General features: G+C 34.9%; 6 protein-coding genes across 10 annotated transcripts; 3 read left to right on the top strand and 3 right to left on the bottom strand.

Annotated features, from left to right (window-relative positions):
• LOC110271407 (DNA topoisomerase 3-alpha-like) lies at nucleotides 1,932-2,444 on the bottom strand. The gene is made up of 2 exons (XM_021122306.1): nucleotides 2,231-2,444; nucleotides 1,932-2,150 (listed from the first exon to the last, which is right to left on the bottom strand). Exons 1-2 carry the CDS (start codon nucleotides 2,438-2,440, stop codon nucleotides 1,932-1,934), a joined length of 429 nt encoding a protein of 142 aa, XP_020977965.1. The 5' UTR covers nucleotides 2,441-2,444.
• On the top strand, nucleotides 3,698-6,796 carry LOC107638513. The gene is made up of 2 exons (XM_016341827.2): nucleotides 3,698-4,641; nucleotides 5,853-6,796. The coding sequence occupies exons 1-2, from the start codon at nucleotides 4,042-4,044 to the stop codon at nucleotides 6,492-6,494; spliced, it is 1,242 nt and encodes a 413-aa protein (XP_016197313.1). The 5' UTR covers nucleotides 3,698-4,041; the 3' UTR covers nucleotides 6,495-6,796.
• LOC107638512 lies at nucleotides 6,977-12,594 on the bottom strand. Of its 2 annotated transcripts, XM_016341826.2 has the most exons (14): nucleotides 12,343-12,594; nucleotides 11,174-11,293; nucleotides 10,803-10,862; nucleotides 10,568-10,669; nucleotides 10,089-10,172; nucleotides 9,893-10,011; nucleotides 9,696-9,797; nucleotides 9,425-9,541; nucleotides 8,908-8,973; nucleotides 8,733-8,799; nucleotides 7,983-8,036; nucleotides 7,801-7,890; nucleotides 7,646-7,684; nucleotides 6,977-7,554 (listed from the first exon to the last, which is right to left on the bottom strand). In XM_016341826.2, the coding sequence occupies exons 1-14, from the start codon at nucleotides 12,364-12,366 to the stop codon at nucleotides 7,435-7,437; spliced, it is 1,164 nt and encodes a 387-aa protein (XP_016197312.1). In that variant the 5' UTR covers nucleotides 12,367-12,594; the 3' UTR covers nucleotides 6,977-7,434. The 2 variants fall into 2 exon arrangements, with proteins under 2 accessions (XP_016197312.1, XP_020976174.1); XM_021120515.1 differs by lacking the exon at nucleotides 10,803-10,862.
• Nucleotides 14,719-18,442, top strand: LOC107638510 (protein FAR1-RELATED SEQUENCE 11). 2 transcript variants are annotated; one of them, XM_016341824.2, is made up of 4 exons: nucleotides 14,719-14,891; nucleotides 15,403-16,414; nucleotides 16,880-17,323; nucleotides 17,446-18,442. In XM_016341824.2, the coding sequence occupies exons 2-4, from the start codon at nucleotides 15,437-15,439 to the stop codon at nucleotides 18,061-18,063; spliced, it is 2,040 nt and encodes a 679-aa protein (XP_016197310.1). In that variant the 5' UTR covers nucleotides 14,719-14,891; nucleotides 15,403-15,436; the 3' UTR covers nucleotides 18,064-18,442. The 2 variants fall into 2 exon arrangements, with proteins under 2 accessions (XP_016197310.1, XP_016197311.1); XM_016341825.2 differs by having other exon boundaries at nucleotides 14,719-14,914.
• On the bottom strand, nucleotides 18,786-20,569 carry LOC107637520 (mitogen-activated protein kinase kinase kinase 2-like). Its single transcript, XM_016340928.2, has one exon. It carries the CDS (start codon nucleotides 20,026-20,028, stop codon nucleotides 18,976-18,978), a length of 1,053 nt encoding a protein of 350 aa, XP_016196414.1. The 5' UTR covers nucleotides 20,029-20,569; the 3' UTR covers nucleotides 18,786-18,975.
• LOC107637519 lies at nucleotides 22,833-24,435 on the top strand. Of its 3 annotated transcripts, XR_002360528.1 has the most exons (4): nucleotides 22,833-23,336; nucleotides 23,599-23,727; nucleotides 23,940-24,020; nucleotides 24,105-24,435. XR_002360528.1 is itself a non-coding variant. In XM_016340927.2 (3 exons), exons 1-3 carry the CDS (start codon nucleotides 23,203-23,205, stop codon nucleotides 24,193-24,195), a joined length of 306 nt encoding a protein of 101 aa, XP_016196413.1. In that variant the 5' UTR covers nucleotides 23,036-23,202; the 3' UTR covers nucleotides 24,196-24,435. The 3 variants fall into 3 exon arrangements, 1 of the variants encoding a protein (XP_016196413.1); XR_002360527.1 differs by having other exon boundaries at nucleotides 22,852-23,336; nucleotides 23,599-24,020; XM_016340927.2 differs by lacking the exon at nucleotides 23,599-23,727 and having other exon boundaries at nucleotides 23,036-23,336.

The raw sequence follows: 26,220 nt of genomic DNA, 5'->3' as shown, positions 1-26,220 counted from the left end.
CTTAATATGCATCTAACTGAGTACTATTTCCAGGCATGCCTTGTAGACATGCAGTAGCAGCGATGTACAAAATTGGTGTGAACCCTGAAGACTTTGTGCACACGTGGCTAACAATGGACTCAATCAGAGCTACTTACGCCCACACAATGAAGCCTGTAAATAGTGAGGAGTATTGGGAGCCCACTGATGCCCCAAGGCCATTGCCTCCACCAATTAAACGACCAGCACATCGACCAAAGGTAAAGAGAAGAATCGATCCAGTGGAAACTGAGATAAATCCCAACAAGGCAAAGAAAACATTTGAAGTCACTTGTAACAAATGTGGCCAGAAAGGACACTACTATAAAACATGCACCAATCCTGCAATGGATCCAAACTGAAAACCAATGACCAAAAAAGAAAGGAGGGCAAATGGAGCGAAGAAGAAGTCTAACTCAGTTGGAGTTGATGTCTCTAAGAACACAACCAATCTGCAGGTATGGAACTAAGTAGGGATCGATTTGTCTTTAAAGTTAAGTGGTTAGGGGTTTAAATGTCTTAATTTATTTTAGTCGGGGGTTTAGTTGGCTAAAAAAAAGTATGGTAATGTTCATTTGTTGTATATGATAGCAGGAAGGAGGACATGAAAACTGCAATGAGGCCACTAACGTGGCTGGAGTTGGTGTGAACCATAAAGTTGTTTTGTTAGTTTTGTCCTAGTTGAATAGCCTTTGTTATATGTATTTAACTCTTGTTCGTGCTGTTGTTATCATTGTTAGGGAAAAGCTAAGAAAGATAAGAAGAAACTACCAAGAGGAGAGAAAAAAATAACTGCTGTAGCTCCAGAAGGTACACCTCAAGAGATTCCTTTGTCACAAAATACACCACAATCAGAGGAGGTAAAGTTACCTTATTAATACTTTAAAGCTAATTACCTTAGTTTTCATAAATTATCTGGGACTATAACAAAAATTCTTTGTAGGTCCAGCATGCTACAAATCCAAGCAATATTCAACAAGGGTCATCTGATGTAGCCTTCACAACTCAATCCAATCCAACCCTAAGGTTAAAGAACCCTGTTATCAGGCCTCCACCTCCACCAACACCCAACATGTCAAGTTTCATGCCCACACCCCCACCAGCACCAAGGCCTACACTCTGGTTCAAATCTCAACTAGGACAAGGTCCAGCACTTACGTCCCATGCTTCAGCAAATCCTACTCATGGTCCAATAGCTCCTCCGACAAATCCAACAAGTGGAGGTGGTGCAATATCAGCAGAAACAATGGCTGCTGCAAGCTTGGGAACTGCTTCAAGGATTTTCAAATTTGTACCCACTCCCGGGCTCAAGCGTCCAGGACTTAGGCCACCTAAGAAGATGTGAACTTGGAGTACTTTTCGTTGCTGTTTTGTATCTTGGCTACAAGCCTTTAGGACAAATGTTTTGCTTCAAAAAAACTTCTATGTTTTGCTACTTACTACTACTGGTTTTAGGCATAGGACTTTTGGTTGAGATCCCTATATTTTGGTTATCTGACTCAGGGCCATGTTGCTGCCCATATTTTGTATAGCATATTATGTGTTAAGTTGTTTCAACAACTGTACTGTTCCTTAATTATCAATATATTAACATGGATCTTTCTTTGATTGTAGATACTTAGTGCTACTTAGCTAGCATGCATATTTGTTAAATTTATGTCATGACATATATGCCATTATCTATCAATATAGGGATGAAATTTAACATATTCATCACAGGCCATGGTTCAAATTTTACAAATTCAACACAATAATTCCTGCTTCATTCATCATCAAAAGTGTTGTTCACAACTCAACTCAGTGAAATAACAATTCAGCTATGAAATTCTTACACACTTGTTCTAAACAAGCTTGCAATTACAACCCCACCCAAAAATGCTAACAAATTAAACCCATACCTAATACATCTACTTTCACCCAATTTTCAGTTTGCAGTAATCTAACTGATCCTCCAAATCAATTAATCTTTCCTCCAACTCATTAACTTTGTTATCCACCACATAACCATGGCCTTCCAATCGATTATGCTTCTGCTTTGATGCCCCAAATGACACAGCCTTGTTAGCATCCTCACCACATGAAGATACATAATCATCTAGCCATGCAAAGAAGTTGCAATGCCATTTTCCAGTCTACAAAAAAGTTTAACATTTGTTATCATCTATGGAATAGAAATTAAAAACAAAAAATTAGCTAAACCCTCAAAAACTACCTTGAATTTTGGGCAGCGAAAGAATAATCTGTCTGGATTCTTCACCGTCCCTGACATGAACAATATTGCATGAGAACCACAATAACAAATTGGGGCAACCCATTTCTTCTTCCTCGGAGCTCCAGCTCTCCCACTAGAATTTAGGCCCCAGCCTACATCGTCTCTGCTTCGTGGGTTTGATGATGAACAACGCTCTCCATTACCAATCATGGTCTCCTAGGGTTCGTATTTGGCTTGGGAGAAGAGTGAGAGATTAGAAGTATCGAATCACTTTCAAACCATTGTGTTTCAGTGAAGATTAAAAACGAGGTCGTTTTTGGTTTCTAGAGTGGGACAGAGTGACCCCTTACCATTCCCTAATAGCAACGTTAATGACCACTAAAACGACGTAGTTTTAGGTCACCAAAGAGGAACAAATCGATCCCTGTCCATTTCCCAAAGGTCACGTGGAACTTAACAGACTATTAACCTCCAACTCAGCAACGTTAACTGACACGTAGGCAAGTTTCGTTTGTTTTGGTCAGGAGAGATGACGAAAGAACCGGAAAGTCTCACAAAAGTATGGGACATGGACCGATATGTCTCTTTTTTTTGGACAAGGACCGTGATGTCCATCGAAAAAAAGAACAGGACCGAGTTGGGTGTTCACTCTCTTTCTTATTATTCTTTCGTTTAAACATCTCTTAAAAAAAAATTGAAATTCACTTAACTCCTTTCCTCGCAACTCGTTCCTTCCTGACTTACTAGAAACGTGGTTAGGTTCGTTATTCTTTGACGGATTTGATTAATAGAGAGGAGCGATGTGCCTCGAAGCATAAATAAATTATTAAACTTCTTTATTATTTAATTTCTGAGTGGTGCAAAGTCTGCGCAAAAATAGAGAATGGACCGGAATATGTATTCTAGAAATAATTATTAAAATTAAGAAAAAAAAAAGATAAATTAATTCATGACTATTTAGTTATCAGATATTTAAATTTTTAAAAATTTAAAAATATATTTAAAATTTTAATTTAGATACATCAATTTTTAAATTTAATTTATTTTATTTTATTTTTTTTACATGTACATTTTTTGTATATATAATGAGAATCATGTTTAATTTTTTCGTTAGATATTAAAGTATGACAGACTTAAATAAACATAAAAGATTGACATTTCAGATTTTAAAAATGAGAAATGTTAGGAAATCAGTAATTTTTGTGATTTGTAGCCATCAATGATAATTTTAATGGTGTGAGATTGGTGTGAAATTTTATCCAATAGTTCACTTTTTTTTGCTGTTACATGCTGGCCAGAATTTAACAAAGTTGCTGGCTCCTAGATTTTTCTCTTAAAAAAATTAAAAATTTAAATATATTTTTAAATTTTAAAAAATTTAAATATATCCAAATAAAAAAATCAAAGCTTACTGTGCTTTTCTCTAAAATTAAAAATAAAAGTCCAACCATCCAATAATAATTCGAACGCAAGCGTGGGCTGTGTCTGTGTTCGTGTGCGTAAGTCACTGTGATAATAATCATCGTTTAGAGAGAGAGAGAGAGAGAGAGAGAGAAGAGGGTTCGAAGAGAAGAAGAGGACAAGATCCGATGGAAAGACAAGAGAAGACAACATCATGGTCATGGTCGTCTTCGTCAACCGCACCATGTTCCACCAATTCCTGATCTCTTTTCTTTTTCCATCTCCGTCATCAACATCATCAACTACCCCACTCACCACCACCAATCTTCCAATCCAATCCATTGATTTGTCTCTCTTCTCTTCCAGATCCAATTTCCTCCGTCATTCACCGTCTGTTCAAATAGAAGGATATGGGAAGAACTCGAGGAGGAGGAGAGGGAAGGGATGATTCAAGCGCAGTTGGGGAAAAAGAGAAGCACACTTGTTTGCTTCGAATGGCTCAAATGCTTTCCTATTTGATGGTTTTTGCAGCTGGTCTCATGATTGGCCTAACCACATGTTCCCAAATCAATGGAATTTTTGTTTCACAGAGACAACAATACTCTTTAATTAACCGCGGATTGCCGCGCCCCCAACCCAATAATTGCACCCTCAACCAACCGCCGCGCCTTCTGCTTCCGCCGCGGCCTCCTCTTGATCCCCAGGATCAGTTCCAGTGCATGGATATTGACAACTTCTTGCATCCAACCAATCTCATCCATTCCATGTCGGATAATGAGCTCTTCTGGAGGGCTTCCTTGCTTCCCAAGAAAGAAGAGTACCCTTATAAGAGGAAACCCAAAGTGGCTTTCATGTTCTTGACCAGGGGACCATTGCCTATGTTGCCACTCTGGGAGAGGTTCTTTCATGGACATTCCAATTTCTTCAATATTTATATCCATGCTCCTCCGGGATACCACCTCCAGGTCTCCAATTCTTCGGCTTTTTACGGCCGCCAGATTCCGAGCAAGGTATCAAACTAGATACTGTTTTTTTCAGTGATAGATTTGTAGGAAGATAGTATGCTTCACTAGCATCCTTTTAGTAAAAGTAATAGACTTGAAAGACCACTAGGTTTTGCATGTTATTTGGAGATGAATTTTTAGCAGATTGATAATCAGATCCACTCTTAATGCATAGAGATTATGGGAAAAGATATCATGGTAGAAGGAAATTAGAATTGAAAGATGGAGTATTCTTTAACTACGCCCGGGAACAGGTCGGGATAGGATGTTAAAGGAATTCCTACAATCTGATGGCAGACTTTTGAACACAAGATGTATCTATTTGAATTCGTGTTTGAGAGACTTTTCAATCATCTTGGATGATCATTAGATTATTTGGGTTCTATACTTACAGGGTCCAATATTTGTAGATTCTATTCTTGTGACTTGCTTGGCTGCAGTTCATAGATACATTGGTTATTTCTTATCGAACGAAGTCCTAGGTATCATCGGCTACCCTAGCAACGGATGGTACTTCATGCATAGTTTCGTGCAATTATATTATCTATCTCGGTGGAGATCATCAAACAGTGAGCTCTTACCTGCAATTAAGAAATCACACGACCAGAATTTGTTTGGTCATAGGAACAACTATAGACATACATGCTTAGCAATGTCTCGAGTCTTGACTCAGGAATGTAATCATATAAGAACATGACTTCCTAGTATATTGCACTCGCTCTTTATCGAAGATAACAGTTGCAGCCTACAGAGGACAAGGGACATGAGTTGCAATAGTGAGTAACTGAGGAGGAAGAAGAATGAGGTGAACTGATTTTTTTGGATAGAAGTTATGGCTTCTAATTAATTTGTAGCATGAGATGTGGAAGTGGACAAGGGGTATGTGATGTTTGAACAATTTGTGGATACTAGAGCCTAGAGGGGAAACTACAAGGGGTTTGGATTTCCTTTCAGAATGCCAATCAGCATATATGATTCTCTAAAATTGCAATCACGATATTTTTAAAGCTATAAGCAGATTCATTGGCCTGATCATGTCAATATTTAGTTTCCTAGCTTGATGTAATGTGCATATGCAGTGATGTCACAGTAGTAGGTACCAGTAACATGCATAATCATGTATATATTTGTGTCAAGGACTGCAGCTAATTGTCCTTATTGAACATATTTTTTCTTATATGCCAAATTTTGATAGATTCTTATGATTTCTTGTTCAGGAAGTTTCATGGGGAACAGTAACCCTTGCTGATGCTGAGAGGCGCCTTTTGGCGAATGCACTGCTCGACTTTTCAAATGAGCGGTTTGTTCTTCTTTCGGAGAGTTGCATCCCGGTCTACAACTTCCCTACTGTGTACAGATACCTCATTGATTCCTTCCACAGCTTTGTTGAGTCATATGACGATCCTTCCCGTTACGGGCGTGGACGCTACAGCCGGAGTATGCTTCCTGATATTCAGCTTAGACACTGGCGGAAAGGGTCTCAGTGGTTCGAGCTTAACCGTGTTCTGGCTGTTTATATAGTGTCCGATACCCGATACTATACCCTCTTCCGCAAATACTGTAAACCTGCATGCTACCCAGATGAGCATTACATTCAAACTTTCCTTAACATGTTCCATGGCAATCTTAATTCTAACAGAACAGTGACATGGGTTGATTGGTCTCTGGGGGGACCCCATCCAGCAACCTATAGTAGAGCCAATATAACTGTAAACTTTCTTCGAGCTATAAGGAACAACGGAACGCTTTGTCGATATAATTCCGACATGACTTCCGTTTGTTTCCTCTTCGCTCGCAAGTTTGATCACACTGCACTGGAGCCCTTGCTTGGCCTTTCTTCACAAGTCATGAACTTTTGATTCTTTGCACATTCATTCATTTCTCTGATATTTCTAGGTTCTAATTTGGTAGGGAACTTACAACTTTGGCACTGAATCGTTTTGCATTGGTCTAGCTGTACAGGTATTGTTAGAGAGAATTTTGTGTCCCCTACCACAGTATATTAAGCCAATAGGGAGAGATTTGGTTAGTATGCATCGGGTTTTAGGTTCAACTTTTATTGTTATTTATGTAACCAAAAGAGAAACAGAAACATTGTTGCAAAAACAGCACATTGTTCCTTCAAAGAAGGACATCCGGTAATACACAACTTCTTTGGTAATGTCCTCTGTCTCAGTTCTTGATTTTCATGTCAGCTAAAATAATATAAGCCAGCTGTAGTAATTTTACATTTACAATTCTGAGAAATAAATAAACTACATTACATTCTAAACTGTAAAAGAATGCCATTTAAAAAAAAAATACTAATTACTTTTGAGTTACTTGTCATGAACAATAATAGTACAGTGCAAGGCTTGTGTTATTTTAATTAGTTGAAGATTTAGTTGGTTACAAAGAATAAGGGTATTTTTTATGCCCAAAACAACAGAATTTTACTTTGATAATTCCTTTAGTCCAAACCATGAAACCTATTTACATTAATTAGCATTCACAGGAAATAGAAATCTACAACTTCACACTTCTGTGACTGTTATTGAATAAAGTAATGAACACCCCTATACCTCCCTATGTACACCATAATACAACAGAATGATGGAAAAATTACCCTTCAATAATGGCAAACAGGCAATGTCTCTATGAACTCTCTTCTCTCAGATTCCACACTTGACAGCAAATCAAATGCTCCATCCAAGACTTGAAAACCAAAATCGGATGCAAAGTAACTTATCTCGTTGACTCTGAACGATAACTGAAAATGCACACTGTATTTGGATTTTTATCAACCAAAGCCTCAGTATATTAATGGCTAGTCTGGTTTGCCTGTGGTTTATATGGATCAAGCCAACATTTATCCTTCTCTGCTGCATCTTTCCATCTTTTCTCAAAAACTTGCATTTCAATATATGATTGCATCCTAACCTGCATATTGTAGATTGTTTTGTAACATTAAAGGGCTGCAATTGGGTTAAAGGTGTATAAAAATCTAGGTTACACTCATAAACCTACTTACTTTAGCTCTATCACTCTCTCTATGGGAGTCTGATGGCACCTGCAACCATAAGGACATTCCCTTAGTAAAATTTATCGAAATGTGCTTGAACTTAAAAAGCAGGGCGCTAACCGTGATCCTTAAGTTACCCTACTTATGAAATTGAAACCACTTGCCTCATTGCCATTTGAGCCACCAAGAGTAGGCAAACCCAAATGAACTATGTACTCGGAATCGACCACACCAACGTTTCTCATTCGATCACCCTGAAACATTGTTAAGAAGAGAATAACTGGCATGCCGGAAGAATTTTGTATCGAATGAATATGCATTTGCTACTGCTGTCGAAGCAAGTTACCTGGGCGCAATAGCCAAGCTGCCTGTCCAGGCCCCAGGCATGGATTAAGTCATTCTGTAGAGTGTAAAACAAGGATATGATTGTATACATAAACGCGGATGGCTACAAAGGACTAAACCAGGTGTAATTGAAAGGTTGAACATGCACTAATATAAGAGGACAGCAGTAGTTCACCAACCACATGAGAATTTAATTGCATAATGAAATAGACCCTTTAGTAGAACACAGTACCAATAAGACTGAGAAGAACATCAAATCAAATGTAGCACATGGACTTGAATCATATCCAGAGGATTTGGCAACATTTTGGTCCTTGAAGAAATATTTCAAGGGACAAAATCCTGTCTCAGGTTTCAACATCACTGAGGTGGTCCCTCAGATCCTCACAAGGAGGACAAATTAGTCATCGTGTATAAACACATTCTTTTAACAGTATGGATCTGTATACAGGAATAAAATTGTCGTATTTTCTAACAGTGAGGAACCGCCGGGGGACCAAAATGGCATACAAATTTCACCTTCAAAAAAGCTTTGCAATTGATTTAATCCACCATAGACAAAGATTCTTTGGTCAATACAGAATTTTAACATCCTTACCTGAGTCATTTGATTAGGTATAAACTTAGACAATAAAACCATAACAAATTGGAAATGGAAATCTTTGATATCATGTCATGATGTTCTCAGGTAGAGATAATTTATCATAATATTTAGAACATGGGACAGAAAAATGGCCATTCTTATACACACCTGGATCAAGTGCCATACACATTGCCAAGATTTTCTAGAGAACACTGGTGCCATCATTTCCACCCAACTGCAAAACAGTTTCTTCCCTTTTATATCGCGGCAAAAATGATCCAAGTAAGTTTAGAAACGAAGTTAAGAGAGAGCAACACATGATATCAGGTTTGTAGCTGTTTACCCTATGCAAGGAGGAGCAATGCTATGGTCATCACACCTTCCACTACCTTTTAACTTATAGTACCTTCTGCACAAAGATAATACCAAAAGCAGTTGCTTAAGATAAAATAATTTTTTTTTTTTAAATTAGGGGTGTGATCTAACAGCAATCTTGGTAATAATGCATTATGTAAGCAGGGACGTACAACCTCAGGAGATATATTATTTAAGGACAATGTTAATCTTTAGAATGTGTTCCATGCAGGTGTGTAGCAGACAAGTATGGTTCATATAATACGACAAGAAGGTAACTTTCTTGTGTTGTCAAGTTTTTTCGCACTAGCACAGTTAACAGAGATGCTGTATCTGCGGGTCTTATTGTGCACATATAGTTTGAGACATAACCAGCAAAACAACAAGGAAGTGTGTAACATTATAGTTGATTAATAAATTGTTAGTTATAATGTAATAACAGTGTAGGCCAAGCAATAGAGCAATGTTTGTTGCAACTTGAAAGAGGTGAGGAAAATAAGGTTAACCTGTGAACTTTTGATCCGGCTCTATGAACCGTCAGGGGATGATGAACTTCTGATTTATTAGGATCCAAAGCAGGTTGCGATATCTCTAGCCCCTCTTCCTTAACAATAGATAAATATCTAGTACATAATCAACAAGCCAAAATGTAAGGGATAAAACCAAACCATTAAAAGAAATAAGAATTTGCTACTTTTCACCTAATTTTGTCCTACTCTTCTTGTGAAGTGTGTTGTGAGTGTGAGGAAGTTTCGAAGACAAGCAAAGGTAGCTTACCTTTTTGGGTCAAAATTTTCAACAAGAAGGTCCTCATCCCAAAGAAATATATAATTGTATTCAGCAACTATGTCTGGATGCAAAAACCGTTTCGCAAACCACCTGTGCCATCATATAGCACTATTTTGTTCAATATCAAACATGCATTCATCCCCATGCAGTACAATTTGGGAAACAAATTCAAGAGTTAGTTATACCATTTTGTTTGATTGATAGCAGACACGTGTATGGCGCGATTACTCCAAGCTAAATTCTTCCATCCATCCACAAATCCATCATAGTGAAAAAGCATCACAACAAAATCACTTGAAGGGAACTACCAAGCAATGTGAGTCAGCAATGTAATATGAACATTATATCAGAACCATATTGTATAAGTAAAGCAACTATCACCTTTTCAACAATTTTATTAACAATTTCTTTCTGCTTAACTCCTACTGCAATAGCCAATAAGCTCAATGGGTGCTTTGAACTTATCTGAAAAAAAATATGCAAACAACCACTAAAAAGAACGGTTCAAGAGAAATAGAATACAAAAGTAAAACTAATTTATAACCATTTTTAGTACTGAATTATGAGAAAATCAATTTATGTGTAGATATTAACATAAAATTAATTTATATTTGGATGTATTAACTCAAAGCAATTTGAAAGTGGTAAAGTCTGCTTATAATCAACAGATTCCAAAATTTGTTCATGTTATAAGCTACTATCCGACTTAATTATTTTTCTTGTTAATCCATATACTTTTTTCTAATCAATCTCAAAAACTTATTTAAGAATAGCTTTTATTCCCCCCGAAATCTGGATTTAGATTATAATAATATGTTGTCACCAAAACACACACTTATTATTGGAAGCTTAAGACTAACATTATTCTTTCCAGAGTCCCATAGCGGCCGCATTTCTAAGTTAGATGTTTTAGCAACAACTCCTTCAGGCAACGCCTCGCTTCCAGAAGGCCAGCATTGTCTCTAAGGAAACAAACACAGGAATAGAATTAGAGGTAGCTCAAGTATTTAACAAGTTACATGTAAAGAAATGTAAAGAAGCCCCCCCAAAAAAAAAAACAACCACCACCACCAGAATTTCCACACAAAGACAAACCTTGCATGCATGCGATTTTACGAGTGGCATTTTATAAATTAGTCCCCATCGTGCTAATCTCTGCATGTGTAATGCCCAAAAGTATGTGAGATTCATTGTTTTGAAAATATATAGCATTAATGAAAACTCAACACATAATTAAGGAAAATCCATAAACTCAACACATAAATATTTTTTTTTACAGTTTACTTTATACTTTTTTAGCTACAGAGGTAATTATCAAACTACAAACACCAAAGCACCAAAAAGAAAAAAAATAGAAAGCTCTACAACACCACGACCATAAAAAGTTGCGCTATAACAATCTTCTCTCTTTCTGTCTAGCAATTCAGATTTCAGAGTTAGAGTTTGGAATAGAAATTCGTACTTACTTGTTTATACTCCTTGGTGGTGAATGCATTGCCAACTAAGTAAGCACCACAAACCAATGATATCACAATGAGGAAACTCCAAAGGAACATCCTATTCTTTGGATCAGACAGGACAAAGCCCTGACAAAGATGAGCATACTAACATGAGAAATTGCTATAGTTCAATAAACTAAATATAATCTCTTAGAAAGTTAATCTTAAGAGTATTCTGTCATACTCAAATCATAACTCACCCAGAAAAGCAAAGCAATGATATAATTTATATAGTGTTTGTTTTGAGGTACTGAGACAGAGACTGCGAGATTGAGACTCAATATCATGTTTGTTGGTTGAGAGACTGGTACTAAAATTTCTGTCTCTGTCTCCAAAATTTCAGTATTTCAGTACCTCCAAAAAGTGGGGACACAGGGGATTAAAATTTTTAGAGATGGAAACTAAAACTTTAATAACATTTTATACCTAAAATACCATCATTTCAATTAAGTAATTCCAATTTTACCCTTTGTACAAATTAAATTAGAGTTTCATTCTTGTTTCAATTTCTGTCTCCCATTTTGCACCAAACATAATACTGAGATTTATTTCAATCTCTGTCTCTTAGTCTTTGTCTCTCAGTCTCAATCTCACTCTTTCTGTCTCTGTCTCTCCACCATACGCGAATATGATTAGGGGGGAAAATTTAAAAAAGTATCTACTAAGAAGTCAAACAAAGTATAGAAAGGAATGAGAATAACTTGTACTACATATCTAACAAGTTACGAAAAGTGAGAAGAATAAGGTTTCCTCTTTCCTCTGGTAATCATAAAGTAGTAAACTTTTGGATTTATACAAACACTGGAATTATTACAACACATCATCCAAAATTTTAAGCAGAGTAAAGCATAAGCATAACTGGGTTGAACATCAATTGATACAGAGCTTCAAGACTAAACAGAAGTCAAAGTTGAATAATCAAACTACATAGATACACAGAGCAAATGCAACTCGAAACTAAACCCAACATGCTGATTTCAAAATTCAAATACATTACTTTATTAGTATTTCTAATTCAACGTTAAATAGCTCAAAATAATAGTAACACAAAAAGCAGGGTATCTTAAAATGAACAGGAACAGCGATGAATAAGAACAGGATAATCCAGAGAGAGAAAAGCCGAGTGAGGAGCTTACCGGTGCAGAAGTGAAAGGCTTCATCTTTTTTGAGATTGAAAGAAGAAAGGGGAGTACATAAATAGAGGGATCAATTGAGATGAAAAGGAGAAAACTTTTGGTGGGTTTCTAATTGAGAATCACCGAAAAGCAAAGGAAAGAAAGGAATAAATAGTTGGAGAAGAAGAGAAAGAAAGGGAGGAACCGAATACTATGAAAAAAATACTAACTTCATTATTCGAACACACACAGGGACAAGACAAAAAAAAGAAGAGAATAGGGACAGGCTTTAGTCAACGTGTTCTCCTTAAACGACGTCGTATTCAGGCACCAAACCAAACAGGGTACCAAGTTACCAACTTCCAATTTTCTTTCATAATTTCATTACTTTTATTATTTTGTTTTCTTGACATTCTAAGACAGGAAACATTAAAAATAATAAATAGAAAATTATGTGACTCGTTTACTTGTGTTTTTAAAGATAAAATAAGTATTTGTTTTCTTTTTTTAATCAATTGTTTGTAGTTTTAAAAAAACACAATAAAGAATAAACAGTTTTTATGTTATTTTCTAGAACTTGCTTTTAAGTTGAAAAGAAAAAATAATAAGTTTACAAATTTTTTATTTTAGAAAATAAAAATTCTCATTGTTATTTTATTGGGTTAATAATTAAATTAGTTCTTGGAAGAAGTGATATTTTTTAAATTTGTCCTGAAAATTTCTATTAATCAAATTGGTCTTTTAAAAATTATTAATTAATCATATTTATTTTTCTGTTATCCAATTAACCATTTTGGTCAAAGTGAATTAGTGAAATGTTAATTAATAATATACACCACACATAATATAATATGTCTAATTGGACTAACCAAATATATTTTAAAAATCTATCAATTTAGTTACTAGATTATATTGGGAATAGAGTTTATGTAATTGAAGAAAAGAACTAAATTAACAAATTTTTATAAATATATTTGATTAATATTTAATTAGACATGTCAAATATTATGTATATTGTCAATTAACGTTTCACAATATCAATTGTTGATAAAAAATTATTAATGGAATAATTGAAGGATAAGTATGATTAATTTTTAATTTTTAATGAACCAATTTAATTAAAAAAATCTTTTAAGAACAAATTTAAAAAATGCCTGTATCCTAAGGACTATTTGATTGAATAATTAATTATTTTTTATTCTAAAAAATAATTTTATAAAGAGTAAAGTATCATTTTTGTGCTCAACATTTGGGTAAGTCCCAAAGTTGTCCCTAACTTTCAATCGTTCTATTTAAGTCCCTAACGTTTCAAAATTGACTCAATATTGTCTTGTCGTTAGGAATCCGTTAACAGAATTGACAACAGGACAAAATTGAGACGATTTTAAAACGTTAGGGATTTAAATAGGACGAAAATGTTGGGAACACAAATGATACATAGAAATAAATTTTAATTTTATCCTTTAATAATATCAATTTTTTACTATATACAGTATTCAATTGTTTTTTAATTACATCTAACTAAATTACACTTAATCATATTACTTTCATTCTAAATAAATTAATTTTTTTAATAATTTTACTCTTAAAAATTTTTAGTTATCATGAAATATTTGTTAAATGATTAGTATATAAACTTGCGGAAAAGAAAAAAATAAAATATATACAATAAATATAAATTATATCTTTTGTCTCTAATGTATCAAAATTCTTTAAAATTATAAAAAAAATAATTTTATTTAAAAAAAATAATGTAATTAAATGTAATTTACTTATATGTAATTAAAAAATAATTGAATACTATGTACAATAAAAAATTAATATTATTGAAAGAAAAAATTGAATTAAAAATTATTTTTATGTATCATTTTTGTCCCCAATGTTTTTGTCCTATTTAAATCCCTAATGTTTAAAAATTGTTTCAATTTTGTCCTGCCGTTAATGGATCTCTAAAGACAAGACAATATTGAGTCCATTTTGAAACGTTAGGAATTTAAATAGGAGGATTGAAACGTTAGCGACAACTTTAAGACTTACGTTAAGGACAAAAATGATACTTTACTCATTTTATAAATATATTTAAGTATATTTTTATTTTTATTTTTTTACTTATAGTTGAGTTTTGAAAAGATATTTTTTTTTTCAACTCCAGACAAATGAGCCCATATTATGTGTGCTTTAGAAAACTATCATGTATTTAAATAATTATAATCGAATTAATATTTATATTGTATAACAATTAGTTCTTTTCAAAAATTAATTTTAATATTTAAAAAATTAGTGCAAGTAATGAACTATGAACTATAAATTCATAAAGATGGGTCTATATTGTTTCACAATTTGTAAAAAAATATAAAATAATAATTATTTCACAAAAAAATAAAATAAAATAAAAAAATCAAAGGCTACTTCATTGAACATCACCACCCCCATCCAACACGGTCTCTTTCTGGCTCTGCTCCCGTTTCGGTACCACGACGGCGTGGCCATCCAACTCCGGCGGCGACAGAGCATGCAGCGGTGCACTCCCATTTTCATTTGGTGACCAGCTTCACCAACCTTCTTCTCCGGTCAGCCCCAAACCGAGATTTCAGTTTTGTTTCGAAACCCTTTGTTTACGTCATAATTGGATTTTGGTGCTGGTTCTCGTACATGTAGTTTTTTCATACTTTAATTCCATTTACTCACCAATTCTGTAGAATTTTAACGCTACCGTGCAATGTGACAGTGTGATGTTTCCCCAATTTTCTAGCTTCCTTCTTATTTTCCTGATTACCTTCACATCTGAATATTGATCGTTTATAAATTTGTTTACTTTTTGTTTTCTGTAATTAGTTATGCAGAGTGTTTTCAGGTTCTCTGTTCCTTTTGATGAGGAAATTTTGACTTTTATATTATTTATTTATCTCACTACTGTTATTTTTCTTGCCTTATTCTGGAGCTCATATTATTATTTTCTACTATTTAGATGAGAAGTGATGATATTATTGCTTTGTTGCTTCTTTTATATCTGTACTTTTTTTGTTTGTGGCAACTGATTATTTGTCACTTTGTTTTTCTCACTAAAATATTTGGGCATAGGATATCTTTAAGTTAGTCACTGGAAAATTATAGTATGTCTGAAGAGGCTGGATCCATGTTGGTTGCTTATGATGATCCCTCGGACCAGCGGTCACTATCTTTGGATGATACAAGTAGCACAGAGGAGTCACCTGGCGAAACCAGGCTCTCCTTGGAAACGGCTAATGATGCCATTCCGTATATCGGCCAAAGGTTTGCTACTCATGATGCTGCTTATGAATACTATAGTGAGTTTGCAAAGAGGTGTGGATTTTCAATTCGACGTCACCGTACAGAGGGAAAAGATGGTGTTGGTAAAGGACTTACTAGGCGTTATTTTGTTTGTCATCGCGCCGGGAACACTCCTGTCAAGACATCAACAGAAAGTAAACCTCAACGAAATAGAAAGTCTTCTCGATGTGGATGCCAAGCTTACATGAGGATAAGCAAGACAACTGAATTTGGATCCCCAGAATGGCGGGTGACTGGTTTTGCCAACCACCATAATCATGAACTCTTAGAGCCAAACCAAGTTCGATTTCTTCCTGCATATAGAACTATTTCAGATGCTGACAAAAACCGAATCCTTATGTTTGCCAAAACAGGGATATCTGTTCACCAAATGATGAGGCTTATGGAACTTGAGAAGTGTGTGGAACCTGGATATTTGCCTTTTACGGAAAAGGATGTGCGTAATTTACTCCAGTCATTTAGAAAATTGGATCCTGAAGAGGAAAGCTTAGATTTATTGAGAATGTGCCGGACTATAAAGGAGAAAGATCCTAATTTTAAATTTGAGTTTACACTCGATACAAATAACCGTTTGGAAAATATTGCTTGGTCATATGCCTCATCAATCCAGTTGTATGATATTTTTGGTGATGCCGTGGTTTTTGACACAACACACCGCCTAACTGCATTTGACATGCCACTTGGTATATGGGTTGGAATGAATAATTATGGAATGCCTTGCTTTTTTGGCTGTGTGGTTCTACGAGATGAAACCATGAGATCATTTTCCTGGGCACTTAAGGTAGTATATAATGCAGAATTTAGTGTTGTTAACATCAGTTAGTTTTTATTCAATTTACGTTGTGGCATGCTAGTTTATTAAAATGCTTTGTGGTTTAATGAATATAAACAAATGCTAGGGGAAGATATTTTGTTACTAAGATTTTGTGTAGTCAACTAGTCATAAACAATAATCAGTTGCTAGTCTAAATAATTTGCAAACAGTTAAGTGAACCGTTTTTAAATTACTGCAATTGCAAAGAGTTCCTTAATAACTTGCTACCCTTTGGTAAATGTGTGTAAGCACCTTATGCTAGTGTTCTCTGTCCTTCCTATTTTTTGAAAATGGATGCGTTATTTTATCTATGGATGCGAATTTCTTTCTTATTCCTTTCTCCAACCTGAGTGGTCTGTTAATTCATAAAAAGTTCTTTGGCTCTTTAATTTACATATGTTTTTTCCTTCCTTTTTCAAACCACCTTGAAAGGCTTTCTTAGGGTTTATGAATGGAAAGGCTCCGCAGACGATATTAACTGACCAAAATATATGTCTCAAAGACGCAATATCTACAGAACTACCAACAACAAAACATGCCTTCTGCATATGGATGATAGTGGCAAAGTTTCCATCTTGGTTTAATGCTGTTCTTGGGGATCGCTACAATGAGTGGAAGGCTGAATTTTATAGACTCTATAATCTTGAATCCGTTGAGGATTTTGAATTAGGCTGGAGGGAAATGGTTTGTTCTTATGGACTGCATTCCAATCGGCACATGGTCAATTTATATAGCTCTCGCTCACTTTGGGCATTGCCATTTTTGAGAAGTCATTTTCTTGCAGGAATGACTACAACTGGTCAATCAAAGTCAATTAATGCGTTCATTCAACGGTTTCTCAGTGCACAAACCCGACTTGCACATTTTGTTGAACAGGTACTATCTATCTTGGCTGAGATATTGTTATATTGATTTTGATGAGTATTCACTCTGAAAGTTTTAACGTATTCTTTAGAAAGAGAAAAAGCTTAATTTTGATTTATGCTTGCATATTTCAGGTAGCTGTTGCCGTTGATTTTAAAGATCAAACTGGAGAACAACAAACCATGCAGCAGAATCTCCAAAATATCTGCCTCAAAACAGGAGCTCCCATGGAGTCACATGCCGCTACAATCCTCACTCCTTTTGCCTTTTCAAAGCTTCAAGAGCAACTTGTGTTGGCTGCACACTATGCTTCTTTTCCAATTGAAGACGGTTTTCTTGTGAGGCACCACACAAAAGCTGAGGGAGGTCGGAAAGTTTATTGGTCTCCTCAGGAAGGAATTATAAGTTGCAGCTGCCATCAATTTGAATTCTCTGGAATTCTCTGTAGGCATTCTCTTAGAGTTCTTTCAACAGGAAATTGCTTTCAAATCCCAGATAGATATCTTCCCATCCGTTGGCGTCGAATCAGCATACCCTCCTCTAAACTTGCTCAGAGTGCACCAAATGATCATACTGAAAGGGTTCAGTTTTTACAAAATATAGTGTCGTCTCTGATTACAGAATCTGCAAAGTCTAAGGAACGGTTAGATATTGCTACAGAACAAGTTTCCATCCTTCTGTCTCGCATTAGAGAGCAACCAATTTCATTACATGGTGCCAGAGATTTCTCTTCCATCAATAGAAATCTTTGACTCTGATTGAATTGTCAATCTGGTTCAATTATGGAAGGTATGCAGAAATTATTTATGAGAACACAAAATTACTTGATACTGTCATGGCAATTAAGGTAGTTGAAACTATAACAAGGCAGAAGGTTGTAACGTAACATGAAATTCTTCTTTAGAAACATTTCTGTAGAGTAAAAATGCTAAATTCTTCGAATGACAAGGCTTCTGTTGAGTACAAATGTATATAGATTTGAGAAAATTTGTTTGTATGCATCTTTGTATTATGGCACTCTAGTAACCATAGCTAAGTTTTTAGTGAAAAACGGTGTTTGTAATGTAAGAAGAACCCTCTCAATGGTCAATGCAAAGCATAGATCTATGAAATGCATCATTTATTAACGAAGTTAAGGTGACGATTGTGGTTCACCACACACCCGTTATCATCTGATGGATAGGATATGAGGGTGTATTAATGTTTATCTAACTGGGTGAAAAATCAGGTGCAGTCGACTTCACGTTAAGTTGATAACTGAGAGCTGTTAGATGATTTGACCGATTTGACTAAATTTTCATCTAATGGTTTTTAGTTATCAACTTCACCTGAAGTCGACTGCACTTGAGTTTCCACCATCTAACTGTGATGCATTGTGAGGTATTTTCAAAACTCGATTTCCCAGCGATTCCATTATTCTTAAGAATCCAAATAGCTAACTCCATTATCCTTTACATTTTGGAATCTTGTATTATTTACTTAAGAATCCTATTTCTTTTATTAGAAAGTTTTTACACATAATACCAAAAACCATGTGAAGTGTAGAGGAAAAGAATGCATCAACACCTTGACAACCTATTTTTCTCCTACTCCAAAGCTGTACATTTGAATCCTCTATCTACATTCAACACATTCTCTGTTTACTTTTCCCTTGATTCTCAAGGTTATCCTGACCTAACAGTAATCCAACTCCCAGACGACCATAGGGCACTGTCTTCTGGTTGGCATACTTTGCTTCCTACTGCTCGATCATGGCACGCGAACGGGTTTCTAATAGAGAGCTTATCATGTCCCCGAGAGCTTTCTAACTCATCATCTAAATCACAAGCATCCTCAAAACCATGAACCTCCAAAACACTTGTTGGTGAAGATACACACTGCTTTTGTTGAGAAGATCTTCTTGAACTCCTTGACAGAAATGGATGGTGAAGCAAGTCCTGAGCAGTACACCTCTTTTTGGGGTCTCTCTCCAAGCACTTGGTCAAGAAATCCAAACCCTCCTTGGAGAAATGAGCTGGAAGTTGAGGTATCTCGTCACCATTGGCGATCCTCAGCACAGAAGCCATTGGATTCGACACTTCGCCGGCCCAAGGATACCTTCCAGTGGCCATTTCAATAACTGTACATCCCAAAGACCATATATCAGCAGAAACATCCAACTGCTCATTCCTCAATACTTCAGGGGCCATCCATAGAGGAGTCCCTCCTAAACGCGCGGCGGCCTTCAAGTCCTTCACCCTTTTGGCACATCCAAAGTCTGCCAATTTGATGTTCCCGGATGAACCTAAAAGCACATTCTTACACTTAAGATCACAATGCACAATTCCATGCTGGTGAAGATGCTGTAAACCATGAAGTATTTCTCTAGTATACAACCGGACAACATCTTCATCCAATGATCCACCAAACTTTTGAGCCACATCTGCCAAGCTACCTCCAGCCATGTACTCCATGAAGACATTGAGATTACCTTGGTCCTCCTCTTTCCCCAGATATTGAACAATATATGGTGATGAACTTAAACTCTCTAGGATTTTCACCTCATTACTCAAAGCCTCACAACCACCCCCTATATGTGCTGATTTCACCACAAAAAGCCCTCCGGTGGATTTGTTCATGGCCAAATTGACTGTACCGAAAGATCCGGTTCCGACCAATTTACCCTTCACCCAATCATTTGGTTTAGGCAACACGGATTGGCAATTTGAACAAGCCATTCTTTCCTCCAATTATCAACAAAGACACCAAAAATCTTCCCAGCACAAAATATGGAAAATTTGGTTTCAAAAGATTCATACACACAACTGGATAAAAGAGAAAAACAGCTTGACCATTAACTAATGAACTCTTTCCTTAAACTGAATTAGAAACAAACAACTCGTAACATCAAATGGGGATGAACAAAAAAACGATTTTTCTTTGGCCCAAAGAAAAAAGGTTGAATCTTGAATCCAGCCAAAGCTATAAGAAATTAAAGGCCGAATTTGATTCCTTAATGAAGAGGTAAATAGAGCGGTTTCCCAACAATCGGAAAACCGCTCTATGAACGGAAACCCCTTGTTGCTACTCAAACGTTCTTTTTTGTTGTTTCAGGTTTTTTGGTTAAAGTTGAAGAAGGCGAACTAACCAACCACGCTGAAGGGAAATGTCAAGTTATAAAGAAACAATGGGGTTTCTATTTTGCTGCATTCCGTTTCTAGCCATCCTTAATTGTTGGAACTCCATTTTTATCGGTTTCTTTCAGCATTCTGAGATTATATAGGGATATGGATATATAGTACTACTATATAAAGTAATTATGTTATATTTCCAATAATTATTATTTTTTGTGTGTGTTTTGTTGAAACTTGAAAATGAATCTACTTTTTGGAGGTGGTGGTGTTGATGAATATTGTAGATTATGGCTAACCCTCATTTGTTATATGATTGAAAAAAAATATTACAGTAGAGATATAGTTGTCAGAATTGAACCGGTCAGGTTATTCGGTTATTGGATCATTGGTTTAACTGGTTAATTCGGTCTTATGTAAATAAAAAATAAAAAATAATAAAAAAATTAAAATTTAAAATACATATTTTTACTAATATTTTAAGAATATCTAACTATTCTAAAACAATATAGAACAAGAACAATAAGTATTTTGTTAATTCGCAAATAAATTAATAAGAAGTATAATAGCTTGGTGCTTATAAAGAATATCTTTTTCATCAAGGATAGGGGTTATAGATTATTTTGTCATAGAATGAAAAAAAGATAGTTATTTGGATATAATAAAACAGGTTGCTATACATTTAAGTATGTTTTCATCTAAGTTTATTCAAGTAGGTCCAACACCAACAAAAATTACTCTCATTAAAAGAGAGTTATTATACGCGTATCTTCTTCTTCTCACGCTCCTTTACACATGAAATTTCTTCTTCTTCTCACGCTCGGAGCGTCTTCTTCTTTACCTTTTTTTTCGCGTTTTTCCTCCTCCTCCTTCTTTTTGCGTTCCTTCTTCTTCACATGTTTTCTCCTTATCGTCATTCTTTTGTTGTTGTTGCTGCTGTACTTTTTTTCTTTTCCTCCTTCTCTCCCTGATGAAGAAGCCGTAGAAGGTGGGTAGGATGAGTTTTAAATTGTGTTGAACAGAAATGAACTAAAATTATATTTAGAATGAACCGAAATTATATTCAAAATGAACCGAAAATTAAATTTAAAATGTAAACTCGTTTCAAAACAAGCACAGACTAAAAGCACCTTATTTAGATCCAGGATGAATCGAAATTACTTAAGGATTGCGACACACAAACTTAATTCGAAAACAAGCACACAAACAAAATTGAATCATGAACAAAAACACGTCCAAATCCATCAAGTGATTTTGCAATATTATGAGTTTCTTCTTTATTTGATTAGATGAATAAGATAAGAAAAGAAGAACATGATGAAAAGTTTTTTCTTCTTATTTTTTCTTTTTTGTTTGATTTTTCTTTTCTTTTTCTTTGTTTTATTTTTCTCAAGGTAGTGAAACAAAAAGAATCATAACAAAATAATTCACTCAGAAATGAATAGAAATTATATTTAGAATGAACCGAAATTATATTCAGAATAAACCTAAAATTAAATTCATGATGTAAACTCGTTTCAAAACAAGCACAGACCAAATGCACCTTATTTAAATCCAGAATGAACCGAAATTAATTAATGATTGCAACACACAAACTTAATTCGAAAACAAACACAAAAACAAAATTGAATTATGAACAAAAACATATGCAAATCCATCAAGTAATTTTATAGTATTATGCGTTTCTTCTTCTTTGTTTGATTAGATGAACAAAACAAGAAAAAGAAAAACATGATGAGAAGTTTTGAGAAATTTTTTCTTCTTGTTTTTTTTTGTTTGATTTTTCTTCTCTTTTTCTTGGTTTTATTCCTCTCAAGATAGTGAAACAAGAAGAATTATAACAAAATAATTCACTTAGAAATGAACCGAAATTATATTTAAAATGAACCGAAAATTAAATTCAAAATGTAAACTCGTTTCAAAACAAGCATAGACCAAGTGCACCTTATTTAAATCCAAGATGAACCGAAATTATTTAATGATTGCATACAAACTCAATTTGTAAACAAGCACACAAACAAAAATTGAATCATGAAAAAAAAAAAATGAGAAAACAGGGGTAAAGAAGGAGGAGAAGAAGAAGTGCGGGAGAGAAGAAAACGAAATAAAAAAAGCACGTGACTCTAAATTACTTGGATAAATTTAGATGTTAAAATTGCTTGAATGTGAAAAATAATTCATAATAAAATGCAAATATAAAGGATATTTTGTTAATTAAATATATCTTAATTTTGAATTCTTTTTTTTTCTATAATTTCGAATCATTTACTTAATAATAACAACAGATATTTTACAATTAATTTGTTAACAAAAAGGATTTAGACTATATCTATTAATGTTAAATGTTTTAAAATTTATTACCAAAATTAATAAGATAAAAGATGAGTTAATATTCAAAATCGTCCCTGAAAGATATCTCATTCTCCATATGAGTCTCCGAATGATAAAGTTAATCAAAATCGTCCTCGAAAGACAACGGATATGACCACGTTAGTCTTTCCGTCAATTCGTCCGCTGAGCTGGTTAACGTTGGGTGACGTGTACCGTTAAGTGTCCACGTAGCACAGTAATAAAACGACGCCACTTTGAATGAATTGCCTCCATGAGCTGAGACGACGTCGTTTGGTGTTCAGGAGAGATTGAAAACGGTGCAACCCGTCACCCCCTCTGCCAACAAGCATCTCACTCTGTTTCGCTCCAAAACTTGTCGTCTCCGTGAAGCTATGCCCTAAGCCTTCGACCCAACACTTGAAGCAGGCCATCAACCTTCGTCGCTTCTTCATGGCTTCCTCTCTCTTATTCTCCGCATCTTCTTCTCACTCCTTCTTCCACTTCCATCCACTTCCACATTCTTCTGCTACTCTCTCTTCATCTTTCTCTCTTTCCACCTCTCACTCTTCACTCTTCAAACCCAGGTACCCCCTTTTTCTGTTTCTTTACATGTTTTTGCATATCAATAAACTTGGTACCCCAATTTGTTGCTAATGGTAAAAAAATCGGAGTTTTTTTTGTTGGGAAAAAAGGGAAGACTTTTTAGTGCCAACAACCCAACAAACGCTTTCTAAATGCCCTTTTCTTCTGCTTTGTTTTGCTGAATATTTAAACCATGAGGGGTTGGTTCGTTTTGTGTTTTAACACTGTAACATTAAGTGATGAGAGATTTTGTGGTTTTAATAGGGTGAGTTTACAGCTGGGAAAGTTGCCTAGTTTTCTTTTGGTGCAAAATGGTGTCATACCAAGGGCGTATTATGTCTTCACTCTCAGCAGCTGAAACTTCTCAGAAGAGTGAAAGTTCAAAAGCTTATGGTTCTGATCAAATTTATGTATTTTTTTAGTTAGTTCATATCTGGATTAATAATGCAATTTAATGAAACTAGTTAACTGCATATTGGAAGTGATATGTGCTATTGTGTTGAAAAGAAAATTGAGTGCCTGTATTTCTTGTCACTTATTGTGGGTTGCTTCACCAAATATGCTTTAGAAGTGGCACAGGCTTAATATAGTTGTAACTTTCATAGGTACTTGAAGGCTTGGATCCTGTTAAGAAAAGACCTGAAATGTATATTGGAAGCACTGGCCCGCGTGGGTTGCACCATTTGGTATCGTCTTTGTACTTTCATATTTGTAGCAGTTTTGATAGTTTTGTGGTGTATTTTATCTGACTGAACCATAGTGCATCTTAGGTTTATGAAATTTTGGATAATGCTGTTGACGAAGCTCAAGCTGAATTTGCTTCCAAGATTGATGTTGTTTTACAATCGGATGGTTCTGTAAGCATAACTGACAATGGTCGTGGGGTACGCTTTATTTCTAATTTTTCTCATTGCTCTGTATGACAGTATATCTTAACCTTATGTGCTCACAAGGCTCTTTAACCATGATAGTAGGCATTGTTAATTTGAAGTTTGAAACTTGTCCAGTTGTCCTTTTAGATATATAATTTGGACTCATAAATTTTAGTTGTACATAGTATACTGATTTTGCTTTCTATATTAATCAAGAACTGTGCTATGATATTGTGCATGTAGAATTACTAAAATTTGCAGTACATCTTTTTTAATATTTTTAGCTCTTGAAACTTCTACTGTAATAAGTAATTCCATTTTAAAAAGTTAAATCTGACTTTTGAGCTATTTGAGCTACTTTTACTATTTGTTGGGTGATTTTGAGCTTTTAACTATACATACTAATTTCACTCGTGGATTCCTACCGACTTACATTTAGTTACTCGGCTTTGGGGAAAAAATTAAAAAAAAAATTATATAAGGACTAATTTGATTATTTTTTAAAATTTTAGGGATGAAAATGACTTACGACTGAACTTTCAAGGACTATTTTGATTAAAAATAACTTTTTCACATGTCAAGTGACACGTGGCATCACTGACCTGACACGTGGCGTGTCACGTGTCACTGATCTGACACGTCAACCAATCATCTCGTGACACGTGACATCATCTACCACGTCATCATGTGCCACGTGGCACTTAACGTGACACGTCATCTTCCAACTGACGGAAGGACTAACGTTACCAAGTCGTGTATCTTTCGAGGACGATTTCGATTAACTTTATCTTTCGAGGATCAAAATAGAGATCGGGGTATCTTTCAGGGACGATTTTAAATATTAACTCGATAAAAGATATATAAAAGCTAAACACAACTCCGAAATACACCATTGTAAGATGGGTCATATAACATCAGTCAATTTTCAACCTCATTTTTACCCCAAAGAAAGATACATTCCCCGTCCCAAAAAAAATTAAAAAAAAAAAGATACGTTTAATACCAACTACAATTACTCAATTTCATAGCCAACGGTTTCTATGAGTTTGCCATGAATTCACTCACTTTAAAGTTTAAACGACAAAAGCTCACTTTCCCGTGAACATTACTTCCCTTTATTTTTTGAATTACTGAAAGTCTGAAACTACCACATTTCGACGACTGGATGCAAAGCTTTGATCTAGTACACCGCCTTCGGATAATCATCCCCACCAAGTGGATTAAACAGTCGTCAATTAACAGCAAGAAAATTCTTAGAAGAATTCTCCCAAAAACCCAGGTACTTTTATATATAACTTATTAAATTATTACAAATTAAAAATGAATAATTGTATGCATTTTTTGTTTAATCATTTGAAACAAATGTGCTACAATATACTTTTACAAGAAAGCGTAGGCCAACTAGAACATATATGCTTTTACAAATGTTATGACCTTATGCAAGAGTATTCCAACATCTCTAGACTCTAGTACAGAATTTAGAAACAGGACCCTCAAAGAAAAAGTTGTCGTGATGGTACAAAAAATTTCTTCTGTTTTTTACTTTTAACTATTATAATTTCTAAAAGTATAAACAAATTATAATTTTTATATTCACAAACATTAAAGTCTTTGTAATTATAAATATTATTCTCAAAATAAAATAAATATAATCCAAAACATAATTATAAATATTGTCTCTAAAACAAAATAAATATAATCCAAAACAATCAATTTTCATCTTCATTCTCTTGTAAGTTAGATTGGGAAAAGTTGGATTTTGGCAAAAAAAAAATTGTAAAAATATCCCTTGCCAAAAAAATACTAAGTCCGACAGAAAACCCCCGCCAAAATCCACCAAAGCCCGCGATTTAAGCGGTGCGAGTTAGGCGGACTTTTGCTATTTGACGGTCCCAATTTTTCAGCACAACCCGCCTTTTTCGGCAGATTACGCGGACTGACCCGACGAATTAAGACCCATTTACCACCCCTAACTGCACCTAAATTTTCACGTATAAAAAAACTTGACTTGACT

Source organism: Arachis ipaensis, chromosome B04, assembly GCF_000816755.2.
Source record: "Arachis ipaensis cultivar K30076 chromosome B04, Araip1.1, whole genome shotgun sequence".
Classification (NCBI taxonomy): Eukaryota; Viridiplantae; Streptophyta; class Magnoliopsida; order Fabales; family Fabaceae; genus Arachis; species Arachis ipaensis.
Note: the sequence above shows the minus strand (reverse complement) of the source record. Positions and strands in the feature narration are given on the sequence as shown.